Raw genomic sequence first — 12,067 nt, forward strand, 5'->3', positions numbered from 1 at the left:
CTGGCCCTGAGAAACTGGTGCCCTGGCGGTGGCGGTGTTTCTCCTCAATGGTTGGACTGTTGCCTTCAGTCGGGACTTGGTTGTTGGGGGATCGACGTCCCCTTCACTGACGGATTCGGCAAATTATGGCGACTCCTAGCCTTGCCGGGGTCCGAGAGGCCCCTGCCCTGGTGCTGATTGTCCTTCGTATACTGCTCCAGACCGCCGGGCCACTACCCGTCCGCGGTCCTTCCAGCAACCTCCGAGCAGTCCCACTCCAGACGATCACCGCTGTTGCTGACCTTGCTGACACTGTCCTGCACTTAGCTGGACTAACTTCAGGTCTTTCTACGCTCACTTTTGCTCCTTTTCTTCTTTGCTCCACTTCCACTTCACTTTCACTTAGCTCCTCTACCACTTCCTTCTACTTTCACTTCCCTCACTTGACTGCTTGGTTCCTCCCGCCTCCAGGGCTGTGTACTCCTCGGTGGGCGGAGCCAACCGCCTGGCCCACCCCCTGGTGTGAACATCAGCCCCTGGAGGAAGGCAACAAGGATTTGAGTAGCTTTGGTGTTCCTAACTGGGATGTAGGGTGTGGTGGTGTGATGACCTGTGACCCCTGGCTTGCCCAGGGCGTCACAATACCATATGTGGTGCAGTTCTCTACTCTGTATTCTTTATCTATTACTTTTTCAAGCCTGTTACTGATAGAATGTATTTATCTTATAGCCTCCTGATGAACCACATGTCTTTATGTGGGGAAACGCGTCAAGGTGGAGACTGTTTGTTTACCATTGAGGTGGAGACTGTTTGTATACCATTGAAGTTGATGGCTCACTCTTATTAAAAGGGACACTTGGAGAGCACCAGTATATACTTACCTGGACCGATATGGACAGCAATTCTTTTTATATCTTCCATATTGTGTGGCGCTGCCTGAATAATTAAATCACGGCCTCTAAGCTAAGTTCTGGGCTTCAATTTGATCTCTTATGTGTGAACCCTCACTTCTGACAAATATCTTTGTTTATCCTTGGATTATTCTCGTAAACCAAGGTTCCACTGTATAATGTCTCACTCCCCTGCCTTGTGTAATCTTGCCTTTCATGTGGCACTAAAGGGTGTTTAGCCTTGTTTTTAGCTACAAATTCATTACTGTCCCCTAAAAAAACAATGTGGGGTACCCCCTATTTTTTGTAGCCAGCTAAGGTGAAGCAGACAGTGGCAGCCTACAGACCGCAGATGGCAGCTTCACCTAATCCAAAACAGAGGGCACCCCACACTTTTATTTTAAATTATATAACTTATTTAAAACAACAAATGTGGGGTACCCCCCAAATTGGATCACCAGCCAAGGTGAAGCGAACTGCTGTGGTCTGGTATTCTCAGACTAGGGAGGTCCACGGTTATTGGACCCTCCCCAGCCTAAAGATAGCAGGCTGCAGCCACCCCAGAAGTGGCGCATTGATAGTGGGTCATCCTGTTGCCCTGGTGCAGTAGCAAATTGGGTAATATATGGGGTTGATATCAGCTGTGTAATGTCACCTGGCATCAAGCCCAGGCATTATTGATATCATGGCGTCTATTACATACCCAACATCACTAACTAAGGGAGTAATAAAAAGAAAATAGATGCAAAAAAATGTTTTATTTGAAAAAAAAAACAACTTCCCAACACATTTCCCCTTTTACCAATTTATTTGAAAGAAAAAACAAATCCGAGTCCGGCGTAATCCATTTTGGAGGTTCCACGACGATCCATATTCACTGTCCCAGTGAATGAAGAACAGAATGTTCCCCATTGGCTGAGAGAGCAGTGCAGTGACCTGAGCTAACATCAATATGTCAGCCCAGGTCACCATAGGGGATGACGAGTGCTGACATCATGAGGTTAGCTGAGTTCATTAGCTGCGGTGATGAGGTCCGCTGAAGTCGTGATGTCAGCACTTGTTCACACATAGCTCCTGTGCTGCATCTTTTTTGTGTGGGTAAAAAATTGCAGCGTTTTACTGTGGCAGCAAAATAAAACAGTTTTCTAAAATCTCATTCATACAGTGCATTTTTTTTAATCTGTAGCATGTCAATGCTTCAGTGTTCTTGTTTTTTCTACTAATTCAAACAAATACATAAAAAAATGTGTAAAAAATGCTGTAAAAAAAAGAAATGTGTGAACATGGTCTTATTTAGTGTAGAATTTGGCCGTTTTCCCCCTTTAGGTGAGGGCTGTGGCATGTGAGTGATATGCCCTGATGACAGGACTTGTCTGCTTCTCCATCAGCCATACAGCCAGGCTCGGAGTCCCCTAGGTTCCAGCTTTCTCTTCCCAGAAGCCACACCACGGTTTTCCTCAGGATGACGTCCCTCATGTTTTCCTCAGGATGATGTTCCTCACGGTTTATCTCAGGATGACGTCCCTCATTCCCCCTGTTATTTCCGCCACACACGTCCGACATCTGCCCGCCCATATGTGACTTCTTCCCTCCTGCTGTTCGGAGCATTGAAGCCTGCGGGGGAAACTGCCTGACCCGGAGCCATGTCACTCTGCCTCCTGGGCACCTTATACCTGTGGGCTCTGGTCAGTGGACAAAGCGGAAAGCCTCAATGGACCGCAGAGAAAGTAAGTGCATCTCTGAGTATGTCATGCTGCTGCCGATTAGCACGGTGAAAGCCGCCAATGCCTTGTATGTAGCTCCTGTCTGGTCATATCGGGCAGGAGATGATGGGCAAGGCTCTGTGTCTGCGCTCATGACTGTATGGATGATGTGTCTGCGCTCATGACTGTATGGATGATCATGTCCTGACTCAGCCCTGCAGGCACGGCGTACAGGAGACATGTTGCTGGAGCTGAATAATGGAGGCATTTCTTGGTAGCTAGTGCACTGCTTCCAGTATGTAAAAAGTGTTGTAGAGGGTGCCAAATGTAACTGGGGTAATACATCTCCACGGATGGTCCCCACGGTGCAGTATAGCAGCCATTCAGTACATTAGTAGATGCCAGGATCCCTTCAGCCTTTACATGGAATTACTTTTTATTCTTTCTGGACTTGGCTGACAACACAGACACATCTGCTTGTGTTGCTCCACCTGAAGCAATGGCACATTTCCTTCATGTCTGGAACGTGTATGGAGAAGATATGTAGCCATAGTTAGCTGGCCATAGACTGTCAGCTCTTGCTTTCTGAGTATTATGCTTTTTTAAATCCACCATATGATTTTAGAGAATCCTGTCAGCAACACTTCTATGTAGAAGCCCACAACAATAGCACTCCATAAAAAGGTCCGTATAGCTGGAAACCTATATTGGGTTAAAGAAAAAACAAAACAAAAACAAAGAAAGTGACCTACCTGGGAGCATAATCTAAGAAGGATTGCTTTGTTTGGATGTACAATAGACATATTGTAAAAAAAGTGATATTTCAAAAGCAGGCAACAAATAGGTGGCACCACAACTCAAAATCCGTGGAGCAGGAGGAAATGTACAGGATTAATTTAAGCCCAAAGCAATTTTTTTTCCTGTTTATTTTTTTTAGATTAGGTTGTAGCAATCCATAACATCCAAATATAGAGACAAAGGTAATGCAGAGAAATATAAAATGATATGTATGAATACAATTAGTAATATCCAATATATAATTATAAATACACAGATTGTCACAAATTGGCTAATGTGGAATATAATCACAAAAAAGGAAATAATGTAAACAAAAGGGGAATGCATAGCCCCACACCCTGCAGGAGGTATTATTACTATGCGGTCCCCTATGCATTCAGCCATTTTGTGACAATCTATGTATTTATAATTGTATATTGCATATTACTAATTGTATTCATACATATATCTTTAAACTTCTTTCCATCACTTTTGTCTCTGTATTTGGCTATTATGGATTACGAAAAACTAACATAAAAAAGAAAAACAGAAAAATTGTTTTGGGGTTAAATTCATACTGTACATTTCCTCCAGCTACACATACTTTTTGTGTTGCGGTGCCACCTGTTGGTTTCCCTCTTTTTCAATATCATTTTTTTAAAGCACAAGTCCACTGGAGTGATCTCTTAAATGTAAGTTCCCTGACTCCTGTATTATATTCACGTTCCTGCTGCTTCATCTTTTATCGCCGCTGCTTGCTCCATTTGGTCTCCTGAGAATTGTGCGCTTGGTACTTGCCTGTGACATTATCACCAACTGGACACAAAACCAAAACCAAACTGACAGTTGTGTTTTTTTTCTTTCTTAAAAAAAAATAGTAAAAAAAATTTTTTTGGTCTTTTGTCCCCCTCATGGATCCTGTTGCTGCCTTAGCTCAGCGTCTGCATAGTCTGTCCATGGAGGTTGCAGACCTCAAGTTAGCTGTGCAGCACCAGCAGCAGTCACAGACTCCTAACGTTGGAGATTCTACATGTACAGTGGGGAAGAAAAAGTATTTAGTTAGCCACCAATTGTGCAAGTTCTCCCACTTAGGCTGCTTTCACACCTCCGGTTTTAGCAGAGCCGACCAATGCGGCTCTAAAACCTATGCAACGGATGCGACGACAATACCGCATCCTTTGCATAAGTTTTTGACATGTGGCCCGTCCGGTTTTTGCCGCTTGCAGCACGCTACTGAGCATGCACAGTGGAAAAAAACGCATGCGGCAGCCGGATGCGGTGTTTGCCGCAGGACGCCGCATGAGGCATCCATAGGCATGCATTGCAAATCGCGCTACACATCGGACGGATGCGGCGTGATGCGTTTTTTTTTGCCGGACAAAAAAATGTGCCAGGCAGCGTTCCATCCGGCCGCCGCATCGGCTAAATCTGCCGCATGCGGCAAAAAACGGACTGAACGCAAGCCCATGCGACACAATCCGGCACTAATTAAAGTCTATGCAAAAAAAACGCAACCGGCGGCAAAAAAAAAACGTTTGCGGTTTTTCTGCAAAGCGCCAGATTGTGCCGCACAGGAAAAAACGGAGGTGTGAAAGCAGACTTATAAAGATGAGAGAGGCCTGTAATTGTCATCATAGGTACAAAATGAGAAAACAAATCCACAAAATCATCTTGTTTGATTTGGCAAGATTTTTTTGCAAATTATGGTGGAAAAGAAGTCTGGTGCAGAGTGCCCTAATTCAGTCCGGTGCACAATACCCTAATAGAGCCTGGTGCAGAGTGCCCTAATGGGGCCTAGTGCAGGGTGCCCTAACAGAGCCTGGTGCACAATACACTTATTGAGCCTGGTGCACAGTACCCTAATAGAGCCATGATAGAGAAACAAAAAAAACACTATTCCGCTCAGAACTGCACAGGCTTCCACCCGATATGACACAAGAGTATCTTTGTTAATATTTTACCCATGCAGACTCAAACGCAAAATTTTGATAAACATTTCCAAAAATCTACATGATATAACATTTTCAAAAAATTCACGTGTCTCCTATGCTCCTAGCCACATCTGTGACAAAATTCAAGTTGGGATCTCAAAGGGATCATACTTCAAAATATATCATATATACTCGAGTATAAGCCGAGGTCCCTAATTTTATCACTAAAAACTGTGACACCTTATTGACTCGAATATAAGCCTAGTGTGGGAAATGTAGCAGCTACTGGTAAATTTCAAAAATAAAAATAGATACCGACAAAATGTAATGTGGCCCGTCCTTGTGCCCTGTAGTAATGTGCCCCATCCTTATCCCCCCTTGTAGTAATGTGCCCATCCTTGTGCCTTGTAGTAATGTGCCCATCTTTGTGCCCTGTAGTAATGTGCCCTATCCTTGTCACCCCTTGTAGTAATGTGCCCCAGCCTGGTCCATCTTGTAGTATTGTGCCCCAACCTGGTCCATCCTGTAGTAATGTGCCCCATCCGTAGTCTGGTGCATGCCATCTTCTGTCATCACTTTACTGCAGTTTAACGCTTTTGGGCGTACATTGTGCCCAGCCCATGCTTCTGAAAACCTACAACCTGTAAATTAAGCGGGCTCTCCTAACTACAACAATGCCAAACGTGGAAGATAACTGTGGTTTAGGCACTTTTTGGTGAAGGAAAGGGGGCATTTGGATTTGAGAATGCATATTTTGCTGGTTTTTCTTTCTTAGGGAAGAGCTTCTACTAAGGAAGTTGTGTTACTGTGGCTTTAAGACTGTGTTGCACTGTGACTTTTGGAGACTGGCTCCCCTGCAGAGCACAATGGAATGTCCTGGATCTCCCCTGCTACTGTGGGTGTGTGTGGTCTGCCCTGAGAAAGTGGAGAGAGAAGCAGGAAGTAGCTGCTTGAGAGAGTTCCAGGAGACACAGAAGTACGCAGAGAGGAGAGTCGGCATCCGGCCTGCCAGAGTTCCTCGCCTGATGAGCCCAGCTGTCTGGGGAACCATGTAAGAGAGGCCCTGCATCGCCCCCCCAGTAGTGAAAAGTGCACCTCCGTACCTACAAGCCCCAGAGTGGACTGGTCCTGTGAACAGAGCCATGAGTGAGTGCCCGGGTACAGCGATTAGAGAACCATATAGGCCTCCATAGTCAGAGTGTGGTATCCGTAACGTTCCTTTAGAGGAGACCAGCTAGGATAGTGGACAGAGCAGGGTCGGTTAATGATGAATATGTGCATATCGCTGTATTGCTATTGAACTTGGATTGTTTGCTATACTAGTTGTGGTAATCCGGGCTCTTCGCCTCGGCTAAAGTATATAGTGTTGTATATTGAGTTGTTTTTCCCCGACTATTCCCCTTTGTTCCCTCTCCCGCTGCCCTGCAGCTTACGTTTGTTAGCTCTTATAAATAAATCTTCTCCTTGGTTTACCCGTTAATCCGTCTGATCCCGTGACTTGCTCTGCAGAGCGGAGGGCCCTCAGTCCATCGCTTCAATAGCACTGGCTTTAGGTTATATAGGAAAATCCTGGTGATCAGAGTGCTTTTGTAGCACCCCTTACTGTATCAGGGTGCTACAGGGAACTGCATCCTGTACTTCAGGTTGCAGGGCTTACCCCCCCATGGTTCCAGGTTCCCATCAACAGTGTCACTGACATCCGCACTTCAAATCCCAACCACACCTCACACCAAGGCTGGATAGACACACCAGTGGGTTGGTCAAGTTGGAGCACGGCCGCCCACCTAGGGGTCAGGCAGACTGATGGGAGGTAGGAAGTCAATTTGTAGTTAGCTCTCAAAAGTGAGAGGGAGTTCAGTGGTAGCCCTCAGAGTGAGGAGCAGGGGAGTTGGAGCTCCCAGGGAGGCAACAGGTTGGGTCGCAAACGGTGGTCCGGGACCACAGGAGTCGGGGACCGGTATTAGGAACACTGGACAGGAGTGTAACGGACACAGTCTAGGAGGACTGTTGGCACCAGAAAGCCCAGCCACCTTACCGGTACCGAGCACGGCGGGGTACAGGACCCTAGATCGGGGAGTAGCTTCAAGCAACCTGATAATTAACCTGTGGAGGATAGTCTCTTTATGAAGTTTCCCCAAGAGCTCAGAGATTGGAGCCGTCAGCACAACGCGGGGGATAGGGTTCTCCAAAACACACAACCAACTGAAATCCCAAGTGCCAGCCACCAAGAGCACAGCTGCCATACACACGGGTAGTGGGGCCCCGAAAGCTTCATGCCAAGGGGCCACAACTGTCAAACAATTTGTGCATGGAGGCAGGGCTCCGGACTTACCAAGTGACACTGGAGAGAGGGGGACCTGCTTGAGCTCCCCTCGTAGAGACTGCAGTGCCTAGAGACTGTGGTTTACCATCTGTGTGAGTGTCTGCTTAATCCACCAGATCCAACACCATGACTACTGCAGTGAGTAACCTAACCCCTGCTTCCCAAGGCCAAGCAAACTACCCGTGCACCAAATCCCCACTATCCGGGGCCTTCCCTACCTGCGGAGGGACTGACATCTGGCTGCCCCTCACCATCTGCCCCGGTACTCCCATCGTCAGTGGCGGTACTCCCCTTTACCGCAACTCGCAGGTGGCGTCACGATCACTCATCCCCTGTAAATATCCCATTACATTTGAAGTGGACGCAAGCACCCGGGTCCGGAGACCCTCGAGTCACAGCAACCCTGGATCCGAGCAGTTTGACTGCTGCTGGGGCGGCACGCTTTAACATATGCATATACCTTTAGACCAGGATCACATGAGTGTATAAAAAGTCGGTCCAATTTTCATACAGAAAAATGGGACGATTTTTTTTAACTTGTCATCCGTGTGCAATTTGTTTTTTACAGAAGCAGTGATAAATCATATAGAGGATAGCAGATACTGTTCGTGAAAAAAATTGGTCATCTGCACTTCCCCATTGAATAACGTATCATCGTGCTATCCGATAAAAAAAATCAGATAGAGCTTGTTCTTGTTTGATTTATACGCTTGTGTACATGAGCCCTAAAGGTGGGTTTATAGTTATATTTTTGCATTTTTTTTATATTTAGCTTACTAATATATGACTGGATCTGTTAAGGATCCATCTGGGCTATCCTCTAGCACCCAATATTTGTTATACATGTGTTAAGGAAAATTCCACAGTTTCAGGAAATCTCCTTCTAGTGAATGTCTGCTGAATCTCAAATTGAAGGTTACTGAGCGCCGGCAAGAGAAATTCAGTCCACACAGAGATTGCTGGTATAAATTCCTTTCTCAGTGAAAAGAAGGTGTACACATCACGTGCTTTATTGTTACAAGCCTTTTTGTAGATAGAGCAATAGTGGGTTAATCTCTTAGCAAAATTCCCAAGTATGCTGTTGGTTATATTAAAAGCATATGCAGAAAGCATGTGATGTTTGTCTATATTTGGGATTTCCTCTCTAGCCCTTCCTGTTTTCTGACCCACCATAATGCGCATGGTGCTTGTCACATCGCTCACAGTCATGGATCCGAACTTGCGAAGATGCAGAACGTCATCAATATCAGCATGTTCATTATATTCCCTTGTATTAGAAATCAGCTGCAGGCTTTGGTGTACACGCACTTGGTTTCCTGATACGCATCAATAATCAGAAGACAGGCTGTATCTTGTTACTCATATAGAAAATAAAGCTTAGTTATAGAAAAGCATATAGAAAAATATATTGTATGCTCACAGTCCTCCCTAAACTATTTTTCTATCTGATTCCCTAAGTCTATCCCTGAGTTTAGTTTCCTGTGTGCTTTAGTTTTTATGTTTGAGAGCTGTGATCAATGCCTCAACAGCTTCAGAGTTCTTTATGGGTGTACCACTAGCTGTTTTGTAGCATCGTAGTGCCAACAAAGACGCGTATCTGGAGTCCATGTAGATATTATCCATCTTTCCTTCTACCAGTTTGCAGGCTTTAGTGATAGTCATGAGTTCGGTTTCCTTTGCTGACTTGTGTGGAGGCAATGGTTCCGCAATAATGATGTCAAGAGGTGCCACAATAGAGTAACTTGTGTGAATCTGTCCTGTCTCATCCGCGTAGTGTGAACCATCCATAAAGAAGGTCAGATCAGCATCTGGCAATGGTGTCTCTGTAATTGTGGGCAGGTGGGAGCACCCAGATCGCATAAGTTCAAGGCAATCATATTCCTCGGTGTCCGGGTGTTCATAGTCAATGTCCATAGGCCTGGAGCGGATATCCTATGTAGAGATGTATTCCCTCCTTAAAAAAGGAAGCAGAGTCGATGGATTGAGGGTAGTACTGTGCTGGAGCGTAACATTGCAGGGCAGGAGCAAGACGCACTGGAGTCGTGTATGCCTTTGTGAGGAGATATTCTTCTGCTGACTTTGTTCAAGGAAAGCCTTGAAATTATGTGGGGCAAGGATAGTGACAGGGTTACTTAGGATAATATCTTCGTTTTTTTGTTTTGTTTTTTTTTCAACAGGGCTGCTACGTTGTTCCGGAGGAATGTAGTAACTTCCATCAGCTGCCAGTAATGGTATAGGGGAACAGGGCTGGGACTGGGTGTACTCGGCACATAGGGTGTATCAAGATGGCCATCTGGGGATAAGCTTGCTACATGGTTAACTGCATCACTGAGTGAACGCAGTGTGACATTAGCGGGGTGGAGACTGTGGAACTACAGTGTGGTGTGGGCGAGGGGTGGGCCGCCCCACAAGAAGCACAGTACATGGCAGTGGGAGGTTTTGCTGGGCACAGTGTAGACAGGTCCAACAATGTGGACCTTCAGCACCATTATATGGCCGTGATTGTGGAGGAGACTTATAGTAAGCATAACACAATACATTGTCTTTCTTATCGCGTACTTCTTGATCCACATAACCTTCTTTTACAATTGCGCAGGCTACTCTATACCAAACTTAGGCTGTCCCAAGTAATCCTTCATCTTCCAAAGTTCCCTTCTGTTCTTTTAATTATTTATTCCATTGTTCATGTTGTAATCAACAACATTCTGGCATACTGCAAATTAACATTAACTTATTCATTTTTTCCACATGTTTCTTGCCCTGCCGGTGGTTAACCAAATCATGGGCTTTCATGTGCCCGGGGGTTAAGCCACCATCGGACTTAAAAATGGAGTTAAAGTCATCCATTTGTTGGTGTAATGGCAAGCCACCCACTAAGCAGGACCCCGAGGTACCCTGAGACCCTTTAACCCCTATACAGGGATCAGGAATTACTGCAGTGTCCAGGGGTTCACTGCATATGGTAGGCTGCAGTGCAGAGATGGGGATAGTCGACAGGCTGAGTTCAAACCAAGATGTCAGGTGAGGTACAAAAAAGCAGACAGGAGGGATGTCAATAAACAAAGCCGAGATCATATGAGACATAAAGCAAGGTGCACAGTACCAGGAAGGATGTGGCTCAAAGCAACACAAGACTATCTATGGCAAGGAACCAAGGACACTGAAGGATATAAAAGGATGTGGTGCTTTCCCATAGGCTAAAGTAGGAGCTGATACTAGCTGGAAGGCACAGTCAGTCAGCAGTACTGCAAGTTCCAGCCAGACCAAGCTTCGTGAATGTACAGCGATTCTGCCCACCAGAGCCACTGTAACTGACTTCTCCCCCATCACCAGCACAGCCTGCAGTGTGAGCAGAGCAGCACCTGGTGACCGGGGCAGACGTCACCGGAGAAGGCCCTGGTGGAGACGTGACAGTAGAGCAGCGCCTGGTGACCGGGGCAGACATCACCGGAGCAGGCTCTGTAGGAGACGTGACAGTAGAGCAGCGCCTGGTGACCGGAGCAGACATCACTGGAGCAAGCCCTGGTGGAGACGTGACAGTAGAGCAGTGCCTGGTGACCGGGGCAGACGTCACCGGAGCAGGCCCTGGTGGAGATGTAATAGTAGAGCGGCGCCTGGTGACCAGGGAAGACGTCACAGGAGCAGGCCCTGGAGACGTGACAGTTGGGGAATTTTACGACCGGTTGTGATTCCTGAGACAGTACCTAACACTGTGTCCACTCAGGGGGACACCCAACCAGGACCTTGATTGGCCTTTTCCCACTACTCAGAAGATGGCTAGCCCAAAATCTGTAGCAAGGGCGTATGCCTTAGCCAGGCCTTATGACATTTAAGTCTGTCACTTATTACCAATCAACTGTACTGATCTACCCAATTCACAATGAAAATCCAGTCATATAAGTAAAACCGAAGCACTCAAAGAAAATAAGGAGAAATTTTGGAATGCAAGTGAATTTATTGATAGACTGCAAAAAGTGAACTTTGACAAGTGCAACACCAACGTTTCGGCTTTTACGCCTTTCTCAAATTTCTCAGGTTGTTGCGTAATGCAAAAATATTAAGATTGCGCTGGTCACATCGGACGACCGTCTGTGAAAGTGGACAAGGTGCTTCACATTTTGCAGTAAAGAGTTATCAGGATGGTGGTGTGGAAATGGAACAGGAGATAGAGGTGAGAGGAAGGACATATGCAGGAGATGCCTAGGGTAATCCGTATCAGCAGTGGCAGTGGCAGCGGACATCCGGGATATCCTGTCACCACAGGGACATCCGATGTCTGTCTCCTAAGTCTCCGATCCTCTCTGTAGCGATTCGAGTCACGGCACCAACTGTTATGGAAAATTCCACAGTTTTGGGAAATCTCCTTCTAGTGAATGTCTGCTGAGTCTCAAATCGAAGGTCACTGAGCGCCAGCAAGAGAAATTCAGACCACACAGAGATTGCTGGTATGAATTCCTTGCTCAG

The 12,067-nt window shown here is 46.2% G+C and overlaps 1 protein-coding gene across 1 annotated transcript in view; it reads left to right on the top strand.

The window, feature by feature from the left end:
* The first annotated feature begins 2,247 nt into the window (after positions 1 to 2,247).
* Positions 2,248 to 12,067, top strand: part of QPCT (glutaminyl-peptide cyclotransferase) — a 585,853-nt gene continuing 576,033 nt past the window's right edge. The window contains exon 1 of the mRNA XM_075339704.1: positions 2,248 to 2,596. Within this exon, the coding sequence (XP_075195819.1) occupies positions 2,513 to 2,596 (84 nt within the window). The 5' untranslated portion in view covers positions 2,248 to 2,512. The remainder of the gene's footprint in view (positions 2,597 to 12,067) is intronic.

Source organism: Anomaloglossus baeobatrachus, chromosome 3 (genome assembly GCF_048569485.1).
Source record: "Anomaloglossus baeobatrachus isolate aAnoBae1 chromosome 3, aAnoBae1.hap1, whole genome shotgun sequence".
NCBI lineage: Eukaryota > Metazoa > Chordata > Amphibia > Anura > Aromobatidae > Anomaloglossus > Anomaloglossus baeobatrachus.